We start from the raw sequence: 20542 nt of genomic DNA, 5'->3' as shown, positions 1-20542 counted from the left end.
TCATCAAGGCCAACATTAGCACATGGTCTGTAAGAAAAAGGTCCTATATCATTGTAGCCCTTTTCTTACTGTAGAATTACTGTTGGTTTCTTCAGCGAAAATAAATACTTTTTATCACCTTACCGGACTCCGATTATTCATTGCAAGGCTGTGCCAGTAAGAGCAGGGCTAGGCACAAGGAAGAAATCAATCCTACATAGGATATCAGCCCTTCACAAGCTACAAATACACACACTGAACTTCACAAACATATTGGACTAACACAGAATCACTCATTGACCCACTACGAACATTTGTAGGATGTGAGAAGAATATATCATCAATAAGGAAAGAACAAGCAAAATGCACACAGACAATAGTCACTGTGGGAAATAAACCCAGGTGCCTGGAGGTCCTTGGAGTGCAGGGCAACACACACACACTCACAACTAGCTTGCTACCCATGTAGCTATTAAAAAAATCAAATGTGCTCAATCCAGTTTGGGATGATACAGGCCAAGAACTATTAAGGCAGTACTGGGTGCAAAACAGGAACAAACTCTGGATGGGACACCAGTCCTTCATAGGGAACACTTGTAAGAGGCAAAGAACACATTCAGACTCGCTCACTCAAACAGGGACAAACCAGCACAAACATGAAGAGAACGCACAACCTCCAGACAGAGGGTGTACTGGGTCAAAGCTTAAACTCAGCATTCTAGAGCTATAAACTTGTACACCACTAGAAACACTGAAAAAATGCAATTTACAAAATTAACATTAATAAATTTCATAAAAAGCAGCAGTGTTAAAATATAGATTACACATACATATGCAGCATTTATTATGTTATGCTTTGCATTTTTTAACTGTTTACTGTACTGCTGTTAAAAATAACAATTGTCTGAAGATTAAGTGGTGTGCCATTTAGTCTCTGGCATTTTTTAAATAACCTAGGGGTTTTGCCCCCTGCTCGCTTCGCTCGATCCAACCAGGATCTCAACACAATGGTTGAAAAACATTGACTTACATGGACCCGGCCTACGGATGCTGAGACCTGAACATCGCTTTGAGCTACTCCATACCGGAAGTTAAAGTATGCGTCCCAGAGTCCCACACCAGACCCACAGAGCCTCAACTGCAATGACCTGTACACTTTGTGACTGACATACTGCCAAATGGCTGGTCCCAAATGGAGCCATCAGTTGGCATATGACTGTATATGTAAACACTCTTTAAATACTTTTTGTGTGGTCCATTTCTGTTAATATGTAGATTTCATTTAGGTACCATTTGACATCAGACAGTGTTTTAATACATAACACTCACCTCTTCACAGTCTTTTTTACTTTCTGCTTGAAGAATGACAGTTCTGAAATATAAAATGAAAAGTCTTATTACAACCATTCTAACGGAGAAGCCAGCTTAGCTACAATAAATCTTACTCTGTTACTCGGCAAGCAAGCATGATGTTAAGACTCTTAAGAAAATGATTATGCTGAAATTTCTAAGAAGTTTCAATTCTTTAGGCTTTGCTAGGAATGTTTTGAGCTGAAGAAGTAGGGTACCAGTATTTTAAAAAGAAGACAATTTCATCTTTATTTAACATTCTTTTTATATGTAGACACTTCACAATACAATAAAAGCAGTCAAGCAGACTCACTTTTTTCCATCAAAAGATGTAATCTGGAAGCAATATCTTCTGTCTTCACAGTCAGTAGCCATTACAGAACAGTTATCGATATCCATCACCAAACCGCCTGCAACATCTCCACGTGCTTGGCTCATTAGATTTCCTCCCTGGGTGAAGAAGTACTGCCTTTCCCAGGTGGAAGATACCAGCCCAGTCTTACTGAAATAAAGAACAGAAATAGACTTCACAATCCACAGGTGATTTGTTGTAAAAGCTCGGTTTACAAGTAAAGACTTACTTGCGGGTATTGAGGTACCCAGACTTCCTGGTCAGGTTTCTGTTGACTGGAATTTTGTTTAAATCTGGATCCGGAAGATATAGAGGATCACTTGCTTCTTCCAAGTCCTGGATGGTCTGCTGCATTATTTCAATCTCTGATTCCATTTCCCTGCGAACACTTTGTACAGAGAAAGAAACGCATGCTTGAATTAGCAGCTTGTTAGGAACAGCACCACAGCGAGAACTACATAGCTTTTGACAGCAGATTACAATAAAGTAACTTGTATGTATGATCCTGAAAAAAGAATCGCTTGACTTCAGGTCTGATGTTCATTCATTCATTCATTGTTTTTCCATGTCCACATTTCTAACCCATGGCCACAGAGTTGTACGCACTTTACAAAAACCAACATGAAATGTCTTCCTAATAAATCATAAAAGAACCATCTCCACATTTAAGTGACTTGCAATAGTATTAAGCAAAAGCTGGTAAGCATCTGTCCCCGTGGATCTGGATCCGAGGTCACATTTTAGGACATGCCATAATTCTATAAGGAAACAACAAAGTGGTATGATCAAAGTGGAGCTTATGATACTATTTATCTGGACTTTTGGAAAGCATTTGATAAGGTGCCACATGAGAGGTTGGGCGTCAAACTAAAAGAAGTGGGGGTTCAGGGTGTGGAGTGAAGATGAGTGGTACAGAATTGGCTCAGACACAGGAAGCAGAAGGTGATGGTGCAAGGAACCTTATCAGAATTGGGAGATGTTAAAAGTGGTGTCCAGCAGGGGTCAGTGTTGGGGATTTTTAATATATATGAATGACTAGCAAAATACCTGCGCTTCGCAGCGGCGAAGTACTGCTTTAAAATTTTAAACAATAAACTGAGGGAAAATGTACCAATAATTATTTGTTAAGGATCTCTTTGTATACCACGTTGTCAGTTCGCCCCTCCGGTTGTAATATGACCAAGCTGTGCGCTGAGCTTACTCTTGAGCATGCAACGTATAGTTGGCCATGTGAAAAGCAATCTTGCCTCAAATCAATGCCAACCTTTTGTAGGGTCTGTCCCTGAGACTTATTAATTGTCATTGCGAAGAAGAGTCTTACAGGAAATTGGAGGTGTTTGAATTGAAATGGGAGATCAGAGGGTATAACGGGGATGCGAGGAATAAAACTCTCTCCCCTGAGCCACCACCAGTAAAAATAGTTGCCTCAATTAGGTTCTTTTGCAGGCATGTGACCTGAAGTCTTGTGCCATTACAAAGTTTCAGTGGCTGTAAGTTTCTCAGTAACATTATTGGTGCCCCAACCTTCAAAATTAGATTATGCTCAGGAGTGCCTGGAGGATTCAGAGTGTGGACCGAGCTGCAGGCTATGGAAGTATATATGTACGTAAGTAGGATTCGGTTAGCGTTGGGAACCCGCGTACCAAATTTCTTGAAGATGGGCCCATTAAGTAACAAAGACCGTTGGAAAGTTCAATATGGCGGGCAACACTGGTGTCATACCACCGAAATAAATACGTACATCGGTTTCGGTTAGCGCAGGGAAGCCGCCTACCAAATTTCGTGAAGATGGGGCCATAAATAAGAAAGTTTAACATGGTGGACATTGTCGACCGTTATGACCGTTATGTGTAGAATTTCGAAATGAAACCTGCTTAACTTTTGTAAGTAAGCTGTAAGGAATGAGCCTGCCAAATTTCAGCCTTCTACCTACATAGGAAGTTGGAGAGTTAGTGATGAGTGAGTCAGTGAGGGCTTTGCCTTTTATTAGTATAGATTTGGATAGGAATATAAATAACAAGCTGGTTAAGTTTGCAGATGGACTGGCAGATAATTGATAATCCATTGAATCATCACAGAGGGACTTGGACAGCAGACAGGCTTGGGTAGATTTGTGGCAGATGAAATTTCACATCAGTAAATGTAATGTACAGTGGAACCTCGGTTCACAACCATAATTCATTCCAAAACTCTGGTCGTAACCCGATTTGGTCGTGACCCAAAGTAATTTCCCCCATAGGATTGTATGTAAATACAATTAATCCGTTCCAGACCGCACAAACTGTATGTAAATATATTTTCTTTAAAGATTTTTAAGCACAAAAATAGTTAATTATGCCATAGAATGCACAGTGTAATAGTAAACTAATGTATAAACATTGAATAACACTTAGAGAAACACCCAGGCTCCCTGCTCAGCTCGCTCTCGCTCTCTCCTGCACCGGCTTTATTTATTTAGTTATTTATTAAAACTGGCCTTTTTGACGGGAGCTATGGACCCGCTATTCCACATGAGGAAGCTGGGTTGAGAGGAGGTTACAGTTTTGAGGGAGAGTCCCTCTGCGTGATGCACCGAGAACAATGTACAGTACAGGGAGAGACTGAACATGTGCAGAAATCATCGGCACGCACAAATCGAAAGGGAAACTGGCTTGTTCGTATACAGAGTGTATGGTTGTGAACAGATGCAAAAGTTTGGCAAACTTTTTGGTCATAACCCGATTTGTACGTGTTCCAAGACGTTCGTGAACCGAGGTTCCACTGTATTACACAAATGAAGTAAAAATGTTAGATTTGAATACAAAATGGGAGGTCTGAAAATCAAATGTCCACCCTATGGAAAGATTTTAGTTATAGTGGACTCGACACTATCAACTGGCAGACAGTGCTCAGAAGCCATTAAGAAGGCTAACAGAATGTCAGGTTATATAGCGCCTTGATGAGTGGAGTACAAGTCCAAGGTGGTTCTGCTCAAGCTTTATAACACACTGGTGAGGCCTCATCTTCAGTACTGTGTACAGTTTTGGTCTATAGGCTGCAAAAAGGACATGAGAGCACTTGTAAAAGTCCAGAGAAGAGCAGCTAGACTCACTCCAGGGCTACATTATGAAGAAGGACTAAAAGAGGTGAGGCTTTTCAGTTTAAGCAAAAGCAGATTACGAGGAGACATGATTGAAGTGTTTAAAATTATTTTAAGGAAATCATTAAAGTGAATCAACACTGTTATTTTAAAATGAGTTCATCAAGAACAAAGGGACACAGAAACTTATTAAAGGTAAATTTCACACAAACATTAGGGTTTCTTTCTTTACACAGAGAGCCACAGACACTTGGAATAAGCTACCAAGTAGTATGGCAGACAGTAGGACGTTTAAGGACCTTCAAAACTCAACTTGATTTTTTTAAAGGAATTAAGTGGATAGAACTGGCGAGATTTGTTGGGTTGAACGGCCTGTTCTCATCCACATTGTTCTAATGATACACTGATTTCAACTCGAAAGACAGGTGCACTTCTAACAAAACTTTGTTACTGCCTGCCTATGAAACACCAAAGACAACACTAGCGTATGTACACAAATCATAGAACTATCTAGCTATGTAGTTTTAAAGAAGTATTGTTTTCCATCATTTTTAAAAAATTAAAGGTGAAATCCATTCATACAAGACACATTAATTGCATTGCTTGGAAGAATGCATCCAGCTAATCAGCTCTGTTGCACTTTGGTGCCTTGCGTAGAACTGTGGGACAAGACCGCAAACAGTCTCCTACCAGCATTACAACGCCACATTGCCAATGTGGTGCTCTGTTTCAGTAGCAAATACATTTCCACTGACCTAGAGAGTTTGAAAAGAAAAATGGTACCAGAATTGACCATAAATATCTCAATCTGTGCACCTCTACTTAAAATGGAACTACAAAATTAAAAAGGAAAAACAGCAAAATGGAAAACAACTTGGCAGTCTCTAAAGAAAACTGGCATTGTGCCTACATTCTTCATTCTTATTTACTGAGCCCCTCCTAGTGTCACACTGCAGTCATAAAAAAAAAGCGTCAAGCGCTTCTTGGCATTCAACTACAGTGTAATTGCTGCTTGCCAAGTGCTAGGCTTCTGTGGTGGTGGCAAAGTTGATTTTTTCAATATTTCTCTGGTACCATAACAACTTACTTCATTCATTGGGGGTATCGCCCAATTTACAAAAAATAAAGGTAATTAAATACCTAGCTTTTTGATGGATGCAAAGATCAGCTCAGGCTACAAATGTGTAAGTCAAACAATAAGTATTGTCCCATTCATGGAAAGATTACACAATCAGGAAAGCTGACCCAAAAGGAAGAAAAGGTAACATCCTGGGCAGTGACACATAAAAAGCCAACATCATTTCTGAAAACTTAAATCTTACTTTTGCACGCTGGTTCCAATGTTCGTAAGGAAGTCTTCCCACTGTTGGGTTAGATTTTCTGAGCCAAGCTTAAAGAAACTAATCTGTAAAGGAGCAGGAGAAATGAGTTTCTTTTTTTAACATGCATGCTTTTAAAGAGGCCGAGCCACTGAAGGTACATAATGTTCAAAATGGAAGGAACAGAACCTGTGCTTGCATATATCCCAGAAGAGGCTCTAAAAGTGCAATTTTTTTCTTGTACTGAAGTGCATTTAGTGCAGTGAAGTAATGCATCATGGTCTGATGTTGCTTCTTTCGAGCCGTGTACACATCCTCCATAACTTCAGACTTGACCTAGCAAAAGAATTCACCAGAGATCATTTATAAATTAAAATCCTAACACATACGACGACAAATTGAATCAATTTAAAGTAGGACTACAGATTCCAAAACTAATTTATTCAGGCCCCAAAAAGTTTGCAAAATACCTCAGATCTCCAATACTGAATTTACCACAACTCCGATTATTTGCTGAATGTACTGCCAGATAAAATATTGCGGTTTGGAACATTTCCAGGTGGCTATTTATATTCAGAAAAAAAGTGTAAGATGTAAAGCAACAAGTCAGAGAATACTATTGTGGATAGCACATTGATATAAAAATCTAATTCACACTTTTAGAACTGCTTTACTGCTAATAAGGGGGGGGGGGGGCGCGGAAAGTGCAGGAAGGGTCAAAGGACAAATGCTGCTTGTAAAGGACAGCTGGGTTCCATGCCCGGCAGGGACGCCTCTGCTGCATCTGTTCCGGGGGAGCAGCCATGGACTGTTCAATACCTCCCCCGGGACGCTTGGGGGCAGCCTCCCTGGCAGCCAATGATTCCCCAACCTGGCGCATGGCTCCATGGGAGATGGAGTCCTCCACAGCCTGGTTGGGGGCTCGGATGGCCGCCAGGGGGAGCTGCATGGAGTCTGCAGCCTGGCTGGTCAAATCTTCAGCCCCACCCGGAAGGGCAATTAGGACCAGGTGGCCAAGCACCTGGAACGCTTCTGGGTGGGGTATAAAAAGGGCCAGCCACCATCACTCAAGAGAGCCAGAGTCGGGAGGAGGAGGACTAAGCCTGAGGAGGAGTGGTGGTAAAGAAAGAAAGGAAGGAAGAGAAGAGTGTTGTTGTTGTGGACTTGTGTTTTGTGGGACTGTGTATTACCTGTGGGTCACGGGGAAGATGTGCGCCCACGGGAGAAGAAAATAAAAAGTCCATTGATTTTATATGTGCCTCTGTGTCCTTCTGTGCCAGGTCAGGCGCCTATATAGAGCCTTATTACATGCTGTAGTGATCACACACAATCTTTGCTGCTTTTCTTCTCTGTATTGTTTACTGTATTGAACTACAAAATAAAAAAATGTTTCTTGGTTCAGAACCAAGTCAACATCACATCACAATATCAGGTATTGCAACTCTCACATAATGTTTTAAATGCTACAGATCAACAGGCCTTCAGGAATTCATTCTCGCTTAGTCAACATGGACTAAGGCCAGCCTCATTTCACATGTTACAGTCAAGGGATGGGCTGCAGAACTGAGCTATGGCAACATCTCACTGAGTGATGATCTATGCTCTGGCCAGCCTCCAGCACTGAAGCAATGAGAGTCGCCTCCAAAGGTACTGGAACAGCAAGGCCAATTAATTTGTTTTTGCTGGGCACCAATGACACTTGTGTGTGAGATCAAAAGATGAAGATGAGAAGAGAGATCAGAGTTTCAGCTTTTATTCCCTGGTATTTACTGTACATTTAGATATGTTAAACAATGCAGAACAGAGCACATTTTGTATCAAACCACTCAGTTTGATCCAGAAAAAAAACACATGATCTAGAATGTGACATTTCTATTGTCAACGACACGTAATGGTAACACAAACCTTTTCATTCTCCCTTCGTTTCGAAAGTCTGCTGTATCGGTTGATAGCCACATCATGATCTGAAATGGAAAAAAAGCAAACAAACAGAAAAACTATTTAGTGCTAAAAAATATTCTGTCAATGAAACAGCAGATGAAACACCAGCATTCAAATAACTCCTAACACACACTTAGTATTCCTTAAGAATTGGATATGAGTGATAGAAAAACTTTTTATTTACTCATCTAACCTTACTCATCACTGGACACACCCAATCCAACTCTACTAACAAAATAACAGTAACAATAATAAACATACTGCATTTGTATAGCACACTTCAAACATTCAGTGCAACTCATTGTACTTCACAAAAACATTATAATACTAATTACTTTAAAATATATATCTGTCTATTATAAAAAAAATCCTGTAGGAGGGAATGACTAGGAGACGATATGTGATCTTCACATTAAGATCACAGAAGACAAATAAAAGACCCGCGAGATGAAAGATCATGTGGATATAGAACATGAGATTCTTGCAAGACACGCCTTACTTACAAGCAATATCAGAGCACAGACAGCAAAAAAATCAGTAGTGTAAAGGGAAGCAGCGCACACAGATCCAGGGGTCTCAGTGCATATAAAGCGTACAAAGGACAATACGTTATAAATGAAATGTCGACGACTACAAGATCGCATTAGCACAAACATAAGAAAATTAATCATCAGGACCAGGTGTAACTGAAAAAATAGCAGGACAAAGCGAGGTCAGAAATAAAAGGCAAAGAGCAGAAAACAAAGTCTTTTTGCATTCGCATCATTCAATGCACAAAACGTAGATTTACACAGTAATGGAACATACGTTATGAGAATCTGTGGTCCCGCAACAGTTAAAGAAACGACAAGTTTAATTTAAAAGAAAACACAATTTGGTCAGGTATATATTTATGATCACGGAGTAGCGATCACAACGCAAGCAGCAGAGACACAAAATGGCAAAAAGGATAGCGGCTGTACAGGCTTTAAAATGATCGACGGGCAGCAACGTAATACGTCCTGAAGAAAGATTTTTAACCACGCCCGGAGAAGGAAATAAAGGACAGTTATTGTTTTTACAACGTCACGCGAGACAAGGCAGTGAGCCATCATTTAAAACAAGTCCACAGACACCTAACCTAGCAGTTGTTGGATTGCATTTGGCAGACATGCATCATGTGCTCCCAGCTCTTAAAAACAACGACATGCAACAAGCAGAACAGGCAACTCGCAAGCATTAAAAAAGACAGCAGATGACCCGACGGCATATCCTTAGCGTGCATTCAGCCGCCCATCCTTTCACAACGTGAGCAGCATTATACGTCTGGCGAGAAAGAGATGTAACCATGCATGGGGCCAGAAATAAAGGACAAGTATTGTTTTTACAAAAGTGTTTAAAGTAAAAGTAAAAATAATGCATATGTAACAATTCCCATGAAAATAACAATCTCTTTAAATTGAATACCCGGGAAAACAAACAAAGGGGTTGGCGAGCGAAGCGAGCAGGGGGCAGAGCCCCCTAGTATTTATAAAGAGATATGACTGTAGTACTAGGGTGTTGTACCATGTTAGCCATTATGAATGTAGTGAGAAGTTAAGCAAAATGACACCTTTTATTGTCTAACTAGAAAACTAAAAAGGAGGTGAATACTGTCTATCAGAATTCATATAAAGATAAAACATAAATCATATTTTATAAATGTCTACCTTCTAGTCAAGAAAATAAGACAGCAACTTGCCTGAAGAAGGGGCCTGTATTACCTCGAAAGCATGCATATTGTAATCTTTCTAGTTAGTCAATAAAAGATGTCATTTTGCTTAACTTCGCACTAAATAGATATGATATTAATAAAGTACACAGAGTGACCGAAAAGATGTAGCAACGTGAAGATAATCTTTCAGCATTTTTAGACGAGCGTCCGTATCGTCTAGGTGTACAAACAGCCCCCCTGCTCAATCCCCCTACGTCAGGATCAGAAAAAGTCAGCGCAAGAGAGAGAGAGAGAAAAGTAAGCTGGGTAGCTTCTCAGCCATCTGCCAATAGCGTCCCTTGTATGAAATCAACTGGGCAAACCAACTGAGGAAGCATGTACCAGAAATTAAAAGACCCATTGTCCGCAGAAATCCGCAAACCAGCAAAAAATCCGCGATATATATTTAAATATGCTTACATATAAAATCCGCGATAGAGTGAAGCCGCGAAAGGCGAAGCGCGATATAGCGAGGGATCACTGTATTTGTTTTTGTGCCATTGAAGATGGCCTAAATTAAATCAATTTCCATTTTGATTTACAATTTTCAATTAAAGTATAACAAGTTGATACAAATCTTTTTAATTTTTTTTTAAGTCAGTCCCTTCAAAAAAGAACATTTAAAAAATAAAATGAAAATAGAAAGATCTATCAAATACATTATATATTATTTTTTTCCACTAACACCTCCATATAACACAAACACCAAGCCCAAAAAATCCTTACCGCTGCTTGATATCTGGAAAACTTCCTTTAATGTCAAGATCTCTGCAAACAATAAATCAGACAGATGAATTAAAATGTACATCATTAACACAGATACAGATAACAGAAGGTGCAGTGGCTTTCTAGCACAGTCACACAGTTCATCACAGTTATATGGACTGACAAAAGACACTATGTGAGATTTCTGGCAGTGAATCACATTTGCTCAAACCCTTACAAAATGTATTTATTGTTTTTTTGACCTAGCTGATATAATTAACATCACATCATGTCTGAATTTTCTGATAAGAGGAAAAATGTAACACCCGGTAAAGATTAAAGGTCCAAAACCAAGAATGCCATGTCCTCACAGCACCTCTTTGCACTATAAAATCAGGCACCATTGGATTATGTGAGCTCAACAATATCAACAAATATGAAATGAAGGACTTGACATTTATACTTTGGGTAATCAGATTGAATTGCCTTTATCGTGCATGTATGCAGTATTTGGTTTTTGAAACATCACACAATAATCTGCACTGCTCGGTCACCATTAAATCACACTCACCCTTCAAATCTCTCTCTTTGAATTGGGTTATCGGAAACATCATTGCATCAGCAAGCTGGGTGGACAGGACTGCATGGCAGGAGCTGAGCTGGAAGGACAAAGCACAGTTTCAAACAAAATGTTAGCAGACCAGTGAAATGGATGTCACTGCTAAGACGTAGGCAACACTTTTGTGGAACTTGAAATGCAACAGGTCTAATTTTGAACAAAGTTGGGAAAAGCCTGGTCCTAAAGTGGCAATGAAGCTTTTCGGTCTTCACCATTCAACTAGAGGAATGAGAAGCCACTAAACACCAGAAATGGAACAGGCAGACATCCTGATTTAAGGGCCAATTCAGCAAAGATCATATAATATTGGATGTACTTAGCCCAGTTTTGTTTTTCATTTTTAATTTGGAGAAATAAATAAAATATGTGCATGGCTTTCTATTGGATAAACATTTTTTTCTAGTAGAATTCACAATTGTCTTTTCTATTTGAAGCTTACATTTTCTATTTACATATACACTGCTATCCAGAAAAGCTTAAAATATTTATTAAAAATGTCTTATTATCCTTAAATATTGCAAGATACATTTATGCCCTGTAACTATAATGACATAAATTTAGACACCCATTATTGAGCATGTTCACTGTCACCACCTGCCTCTGCAGATCAAAGTGCCTTTTCACTTATGTTCCTCTTGGTTAGCAGTGGTTTAATGCCTTGTAGCTCTCCCAGGATACCATTTCTTTCCAGCGTCTTCCTAATGGTGGAATCATGAACACTGAGCTGAGCGAGGCCTGCAGTTCCTTAGATGTTCGTCTGGGCTCTTCTGCAACTTCCCACACGAGTTTTCTTTGCGCTCTTGGGAGTCACAGCTTGGCAGATTTGTTCCAAGTTTTGTTGATTTGGAGATGATGGCTCTCACGGTGATTTGATGGAGCCCCAGGTTTTTAGAGACTCCTGTGTAAATCTTTCCCGACTGGTATACTTCAGTAACTTCCTTTCTCAGGTTTTCTGCAATTTCTTTTGATCAAGGCATAGTCTGCTGCTTGCTGAAGCCTTTAACCCAACTTCACATTATTAGAAAAGTTCTACTGAAGTGGGGTTAACGGCCATCAAACTTGGGTGTGTATGGTCTAATTTAACCCATTATCATTTAAATTTGGTTTATTGGTTGACTGACTGTTAAGAGGGCAATTATTTTTTTACATGGAGGATGTAGTTGTTGGCGATTTTTTTTCCTTCAATAAATCAAATGCTTTTTCAGAAACTGTGTATTGTGTTTACTTGAGTTGTCTTTTGTATTACAGTAAGTTTGTGTGGAGATCAGAAAAAATTAATTATTATTAATAAGCAAAAAACTAGAGGAAACCAGGATGGGGAAAACACGTTCTCACTACACTGTACCAGCTATCCCAAAACAGGAGCGAGATTCCTATCTGCAAACCTGAGCCCTCTTGCTCCAAGTCTCATCACTTCTGGGTGGTTTTCTCTCTCCTGCCACCCCACCTATTCCACCCTGGCATACTATTGGCATCCTCATTGCCAATTCTGAGTCATGTTAAACCTCATTTGAGCTTCACATCTGAACTTCTGAGTCTTTACTTTAAAGCTTTTCTTTTACTCCAGTATTAAAAATACTCTTGGAGAATCAAAGCTCAATGTGTCTATTACAGGTTAATTTTCAATTGTGTAATCAAAGGTCATATTCATGAATGTGTCTATCTGTAGGACTTTTAAAACAAAATGTTAAAATGAAATCAAGTCTGACAAAGTATGAACTCCAGTGCACTAAACATATTAAACGGCTTTGTAGTAATACACACCGTAGGCTTCAAGCAGACTGGCTGGATAAGTAGGTTAGAAGACTGATGGACAAAGAGCTGAAACAGGAAAAACTGGAGTCTACTACCAGTAATCAAGCTGTGCGGCCACTTAAATGTAGAGAAAACCTACAACTCATTTGAATTGTTTTGAATGAGAGAAGAGCTTTTAAAAAGATTATTGTCCTGTTGCCTACTTTTGTCACACCAAACCCTGAGGCTCCCCATGTAGACGTCAGAAGAAATCCAATTCACACACGCTATACAAGTGAGCTTTCAGATCATTTTTTATTACTGATGGAATATGCCTGTGTATGAGAAATGTTTCAAGAGTAAAAGAACTATTACAATTGAATGTAAAATATATATCTGTGAAGTGGAAGTTTTGTTTTTATTTTATATTGTTAACTGAACAGATATATGGAACAAGAAAAATCATAAATGTAATATCTGTGCTTTTTGTTCTCTAAATATTTATCATGAATAGCTAAAAGAACATGATATCATTCTTGCAGCTCATCTCTGTAAACTAGTTGAAAATACTCAGATTTCATTTAAGTGACTATAGTGGGGCAAAAAAGTATTTAGTCAGCCACCATTTGTGCAAGTTCTCCCACTTAAAAAGATGAGAGAGGCCTGTAATTTTCATCATAGGTATACCTCAACTATGAGACACAAAATGAGGAAAAAAAATCCAGAAAATCACATTGTCTGATTTTAAAGAATTTATTTGCAAATTATGGTGGAAAATAAGTGTTTGGTCACCTACAAACAAGCAAGATTTCTGGCTCTCACAGACCTGTAACTTCTTCTGTAAGAGGCTCCTCTGTCCTCCACTCGTTACCTGTATTAATGGCACTTGTTTGAACTCGTTATCAATATAAAAGACACCTGTCCACAACCTCAAACAGTCACACTCCAAACTCCACTATGGCCAAGACCAAAGAGCTGTCAAAGGACACCAGAAACAAAATTGTAGACCTGCACCAGGCTGGGAAGACTGAATCTGCAATAGGTAAACAGCTTGGTGTAAAGAAATCAACTGTGGGAGCAATTATTAGAAAATGGAAGACATACAAGACCCCTGATAATCTCCCTCGATCTGGGGCTCCACGCAAGATCTCACCCCGTGGGGTCAAAATGATCACAAGAACGGTGAGCAAAAATCCCAGAACCACATGGGGGGACCTAGTGAATGACCTGCAGAGAGCTGGGACCAAAGTAACAAAGGCTACCATCAGTAACACACTGCGCCACCAGGGACTCACTGTAAAGCATGGGGGTGGAAACATCATGCTTTGGGGCTGTTTATCTGCAAAGGGACCAGGACGACTGATCCGTGTAAAGGAAAGAATGAATGGGGCCATGTATCGTCAGATTTTGAGTGAAAACCTCCTTCCATCAGCAAGGGCATTGAAGATGAAACGTGGCTGAGTCTTTCAGCATGACAATGATCTCAAACACACTGCCCGGGTAACGAAGGTGTGACTTCGTAAGAAGCATTTCAAGGTCCTGGAGTGGCCTAGCCAGTCTCCAGATCTCAACCCCATTGAAAATCTTTGGAGGGAGTTGAAAGTCCGTGTTGCCCAGCGACAGCCCCAAAACATCACTGCTCTAGAGGAGATCTGCATGGAGGAATGGGCCAAAATACCAGCAACGGTGTGTGAAAACCTTGTGAAGACTTACAGAAAATGTTTGACCTCTGTCTTTGCCAACAAAGGGTATATAACAAAGTATTGAGATGAACTTTTGTTATTGACCAAATACTTTATTTCCACCATAATTTGCAAATAAATTCTTCAAAAATCAGACAAAGTGATTTTCTGGATTTTTTTTCTAATTTTGTCTCTCATAGTTGAGGTATACCTATGATGAAAATTACAGGCCTCTCTCATCTTTTTAAGTGGGAGAACTTCCACAATTGGTGGCTGACTAAATACTTTTTTGCCCCACTGTAAATAAAAAAAAATCTTTTAGTTCAAATGGTACAATGCTTGTGTTTTCAAGTACCTGATTCTGTAGGGACTGCTAGTATAGTATAGTACTGCTAGTATCAATACATATAAATCATGAGGGACCTCCGGCACCCTTGCCTGGCTGGGCCACCCTCAACATGGAAGGACAGGGGGAGACTGCATGCACAGGGCATTGTCTCCCCCAGACCACTACATGGCAGCCCCCCTGGGTTGCAGCAGCGTCAGTTTCCCACAGGACATCATTAGAACTGGAGTTCTTAGACTCAGCCCTGTTGGGTTCCATGGGCACCACTAAGGGGTGCAATGGGGACTAACGAGCCCTACCATGTCAGGCTCAAGCCTTACCTGGAAGTGATCCCGGAGAGCGATTATGGGACATCAGAAGTACTCCCAGGTTTCACATAAAAGGAGCTGCTTACCACTGCTCAAGGTGCCGGAGTCAAGAAGAAGGAGGACAACGCTTACATGGAGGAGTGGAGGCAGTGACTGAGACAGAGAGTGAGAGACAGAGAAGGAGGCAAAGAGTTGCTGTGTGCTGCTTGTGCTTTATACTGTATTGTGGCTATGGTGGGAAACACTTATAAAAGAAGAGTTTCCCCACAATAAACACTCTTTTGTTCATTTTATACTTGTGCCCAAGACTGTCCGTCTGGTGTTGGAAATATATATATATATATATATATATATATATATATATATATATATATATATATATATATATATATATATAGATATATATAAATGACAGCGCTCAAGCCATTTAAATGACATACCTCATCGATGACTTTAGAAAACTGTAGCAAAGTAGAGCTCATAACTTCATCGTCACTTCCTAGTGGGAAACGCTACAAGAAAAGATGAAAACAAAATTATTCTTACTTTTAATTCAAATAATAAGAAAGAAGGAGAACTGACAAAGAAGTAAATTATATGCAACCTGGAGCATACGGTATCCTAGCCTAATAGAAAGAATATAACAATATTAATTGGTTTAATCAGACAAAGCATTCATACATTAGTCAGTGTACTTACAGGTATAATTTTCATAAAATATAAACATTCTATGATACCTGCCATTACCTGTTAAAATGATGAATGAATAAGAACCAAATATTAACATTCTAGAATTGTTCAAGATATTAATATGTAAGTTGCCACAGTGTTAGTACTTAAATTAAAAGTTGTAAATCAGCTAGGGAGGACCTAGCCCACCCAGTTTGTTATTTATACCATCAAATTCAAATGTTTAGTTCAAACAAGTCATGTCAGACAGCTCATAATAAACAGGTCTACATGTCTTCAACTGGAAAAAATTCTCTCCGTGATACCAATTCAACTAAACATAATGCATCCCCTGGAATAAAGCCCTAACAGCGGTGCACAGGCTTAAAGCTTGAATGTGTTTAGGCTCCAATATGTAAATCAACTTGTGCCCACCTTCAGTTCAATAAATGCAAAATAATCTAAACTGAAAGAGAAAAAAAGAAACACTGTCCAGGAATTATTAGTCATCACTGAAACAATTTGTAATGTCTCAAATCTGTTTAAAAGAAAGGCACACTAAAGGTACAACCCTGACAGACTCAATATACAGTATCGTAGACGACATCCACACTATTACATCTTCATATAAAAATGGTGTTTTTTTCAATGAAAACGATTTGTTTTTACATTGTTTATTAAAGCATCTCCAACAACATTAAAATGGCTAAAAAAAAAGCATACATCACAGCAGTTTACCTGCACTGGGCATGCGCACAGCTATCGAAACAGGTTATGCTGCCAGCCACAGGATTTCTCACAAAACTGTAGTGACTGGTAAATGAGTTGCCGTTTGTGCATGTATGCAGCACTCAAACTGCAAAGCATTAACCATCTGAAGGCCCGTATCAAACACAGTTCTTTCGATTGGTATTGCAATATTTGATGTGTTCTTTTTGTCTTTGTTTTGGTATCATAAAAGATCTCACCGCGAGTTTGGAGGATCACAAACTGGTTCATAAACTTAGTACATTTACACCCACAAGAAGATATTAATGTTAGCGTAACTGTCAGTAAATACTGGCCAGGGCGCAAATCTGAGCTGAGCTGAACTTGCCAAGCCACAGATGCTCCCAGAATAGACCCCCACAGCTTCCAAAGAAACTTAAATGGTTTGCACAGCATGGCAAAAATAAGGATAGATGGATAACTACAATGACAATACAAACTCACTGACTCAAATTATCTTGACTCTGTAACAATCTGCAAAACCAAAATAAAGCCTTTCAAGACTGAACTCACCCGAGAGTCATACTCTTTGAGCAGCTTAGAGGTGAGGTGAGTAGCGGCACTCAGTTCATTCTGTGAAGAAAGAATTACATTAATATCATAAAGCAGAAGAGCAGATTTATGCTCAGATTTTGAATGATGAGAATCTGAAATTAAAAACCACTCATAATGTAACTAAAATGTTAAAAGTGCCTTCTAAGAGAAGAGCACTTCATTACCCTGCGACTAGAAGCAGTAACGCAGTTGTTCCAAGTAGACTGAATGGGGATGAATGAACATTTCTTCCTGCGCTTTCATCCTTTTGTGCTCTTAACAGTGCAATTAAATACAGCAGAGCCCTGCACAGGCACTCATACAAATGACAACACCTGTTTTATTACGTATTTTATTGATCGATTTGCAGATTTTAAACAAATTAGTGTCACATAAAGTTTAGCAGTGGAAGGTTTGATGATGTTCACTGGTGTACAATTATCTAGTCACACTAACATTTTACACTGCGTAAAAACTCAAACACAACCTTAGATTTCATTTTTGCAAATTAGTTGACACCAATAGTTGCCTCCACTGTGGAGTCATTTAAATAATTATGATGAGGAAAACCTAATTATAATCTAGCCTGTACTTTTTAATTTTATTGATTTTAATGAACAATGTTACAATGAATTAGACATCAGTAAATCCAGAATGCAATCAATATTATACCATTTACATTTATGTTTCGTATCAATTGCTACACAAACCACAATCCAGTTCTGTGAGCTCTGTGATCAGTAAGTGGTCCCTCGTATATATTAACACTTAACCATGAATACGTTTCATTGTGAAAATACGGGTGCAAAGTGCTTAAGGCTGTAGGTGCACAAGAAGGATAAGGTGGCGCAGTGGTAGTGCTGCTGCTTTGCAGTAAGGAGACTGTGGAAGATTGTGGGTTCGCTTCCCGGTTCCTCCCTGTGTGGATAGCGCTTTGAGTATTGAGAAAAGCGCTATATAAATGTAATGAATTATTATTATTATTAAACTGGATAACCACTTGTATGGTTAATATGTCTCTGTGTAAACTATGTGCACTCTATGCAACTTCTGTGTTTGAATGCTTGTTGTATATACAGTATGTTTAAGCTTGCGTAACTACTTATTAAATTAAATAATTAAGCAAAAATAAAATAAAAAACACTTCCTTATACACATTTTTTTGAGGAAACACTCTGTCTTCATTAGGAATTAGTTACCTTATCTGTGTCAAGATCGTTTACTTAATCTTTGCTCTTGAGGTTACTCTAGACCAAGTAACATAGGCTTGGCCATTTGTAAAAACTGGCAACCATAAATAAAGAGCAAAATATCTAAAGTCAGATGCATATACATTATTTCCATCAAGTTGAGGCAGTGCTACTTTATATTTGATTGAGCTATCTGCTATCTCTGGAAGGTATACTTGGAATGACTGTGAAGACAATCTGACGTCATTGTCTCTTTAACACCCTACTAGCTGGTTGTCTCATTTTGCTCAACTGGAAGAATCCCAACCCACCTTCAGCATATAACTCATGTTCAATACTACTGGAAATTGGAAAAAATCTAATTCTCGCTTAGAGTATCTGTTCAAAATGTTTTAAATATGGCAAGATTTGATTAATACAATTTTAGAATAAGCATTTAAAGTAGTACCTCAGTATACGTCCTTAATCTGTTCCAGATCCTTGGACTTATACCAAACAGGACGTATACCAAACAAATTTTTCCCATACGAAATAAAGGGAAAATGATTAATCCGTTCCCATGAAAAAAAATCTTATTGTTATTGGCATATTATACATTGATGGGGTTGTATAAAAGAATTTAAACACTGCTTAATACTAAATACATAAATACAAAAGCAATTAGATAAAATAAATTAAAATTTAACCTCACTTTAGTTTTTAATATCGTCTTTCACAATCGTAGATAATTGTTCTCAGCATACGGTATGCAGCAGCCAAGTCCCAGATACGCATGCCACCTTCATACTTTTCAACAATCAATTCAAATTTCCATGAAAAAAACACAAAATCACGTGAAAATTCACAGAGAGTAATAGCGCGGGTTGTTCACTGAATTCTAGCAACTGGCGTACTGACGCTCATGGGCAGTCGCAGGTTTGTCTCGAGAGAGAGGTAAACAAGGGTAGCGCGTGGTGTTCTAGCATGCGAGTCGTATTCCAAACAAAGGTCGTATACCAAGCAAAATTTTTCACGTCCAAACAGGACGTACACCAAGTTGGACTTATTCCAAAGCGGACATATACCGAGGTACCACTGTATATTGGGAGAAAAAGACTGTATTTTTGCCCATGCTCTTGGCTCTCCTCTCTTTCTCTCAAGTGGGGGTTTGAATTCTGTTTTTAAAGGTTTTGTCTCTTTTTGTTCCTGCTTTCTTTTCTAAACTTTATGATTTTTTTTTTTGAGAATCTAGTTTGAATATCTGCGGTGGGTTGGCGCCCTGCCTTGTGCCCTGTGTTGGCTGGGATTGGCTCCAGCAGACCCCCGTGACCCTGTGTTCGGATTCAGCGGGTTGGGAAATGGATGGATGGATGGATGGATAGTTTGAATATTGCTGTATTAGGTCGACTTGAGTGTATGCAATGTTATTTTCTTCAAATAAAATAAATAAAAACATAAAAGAAATTCTCTCATCAAATGTATTGTCTCCCCATCAAAAAAAAAATTTTAATTGCATCATTTTTTTCTACCACAGTTCTTGGTCAGTTATTCCAAGTGTCTGTGGTTCTCTGTGTAAAGAAAAACTTCCTAATGGTTGTGCAAAATGTACAGTTTACAAGTTTCTGACTGTGTCCCAGTGTTCTTGATGAGCTCATTTTAAAGTCACTGTCTCGATCCACTGGAATAATTCCCTTCATGATTTTAAACAATTCAGTCAGGTCTCCTCTTAATCTCCTTCTTCTTAAACTGTAAAGGCTCAGCTCTTTTAATCTTTCCTCATAACTCATCCCCTGTAGTCCTGGAATCAGCCTCGTCGCTCTTCTCTGAACCTTTTCTAGTGCTGTTATGCCCATTGTGTAGCCTGGAGACCAAAGCTATACACAGGACTCCAGATGAGGCCTCACCAGTGTGTTATAAAACCTGAGCAGAACCTCCTGTGACTTGTACTCCACACATCAAGGCGCTATATAACCTGACATTCTGTTAGCCTTCTTAATGGCTTATGAAACACCATCTGCCAGTTGATCGTGTTGAGGGCACCACGACTCCGAAATCCTTCTCATAAGGTGTACTTTTGATTTTCCGACTGCCCATTGTGTATTCAAACCTCACAGTTTTACTTCCTATGTGTAATTCTTTACATTTACTGACATTAAACATCGTCTGCCACAAATCTGCTCAAGCCTGTGTGCTGTCCAAGGTCTTCTGTAATGATTTAACAGATTCCAAATTATCTGCCAATCAGCCTGTCTTTAT

General features: G+C 39.1%; 1 protein-coding gene across 2 annotated transcripts in view; it reads right to left on the bottom strand.

Moving 5' to 3' along the window:
- The window catches only part of appl1 (adaptor protein, phosphotyrosine interaction, PH domain and leucine zipper containing 1), a 52416-nt gene that overhangs the window by 21338 nt on the left and 10536 nt on the right, over window positions 1–20542 (bottom strand). For both annotated transcript variants that reach the window (XM_051921008.1, XM_051921009.1), the window contains exons 3-12: window positions 17097–17156; window positions 15587–15658; window positions 11029–11116; window positions 10479–10520; window positions 7985–8043; window positions 6269–6415; window positions 6083–6165; window positions 1911–2069; window positions 1643–1831; window positions 1309–1351 (exon numbers count right to left, since the gene is read on the bottom strand). In XM_051921008.1, the coding sequence (XP_051776968.1) occupies window positions 1309–1351; window positions 1643–1831; window positions 1911–2069; window positions 6083–6165; window positions 6269–6415; window positions 7985–8043; window positions 10479–10520; window positions 11029–11116; window positions 15587–15658; window positions 17097–17156 (942 nt within the window). The remainder of the gene's footprint in view (window positions 1–1308; window positions 1352–1642; window positions 1832–1910; window positions 2070–6082; window positions 6166–6268; window positions 6416–7984; window positions 8044–10478; window positions 10521–11028; window positions 11117–15586; window positions 15659–17096; window positions 17157–20542) is intronic.

Source organism: Erpetoichthys calabaricus, chromosome 18, assembly GCF_900747795.2.
Source record: "Erpetoichthys calabaricus chromosome 18, fErpCal1.3, whole genome shotgun sequence".
Taxonomy (NCBI): Eukaryota; Metazoa; Chordata; class Cladistia; order Polypteriformes; family Polypteridae; genus Erpetoichthys; species Erpetoichthys calabaricus.
The sequence above is the reverse complement of the archived record's forward strand: the minus strand, read 5'-3'. Positions and strand labels throughout refer to the sequence as shown.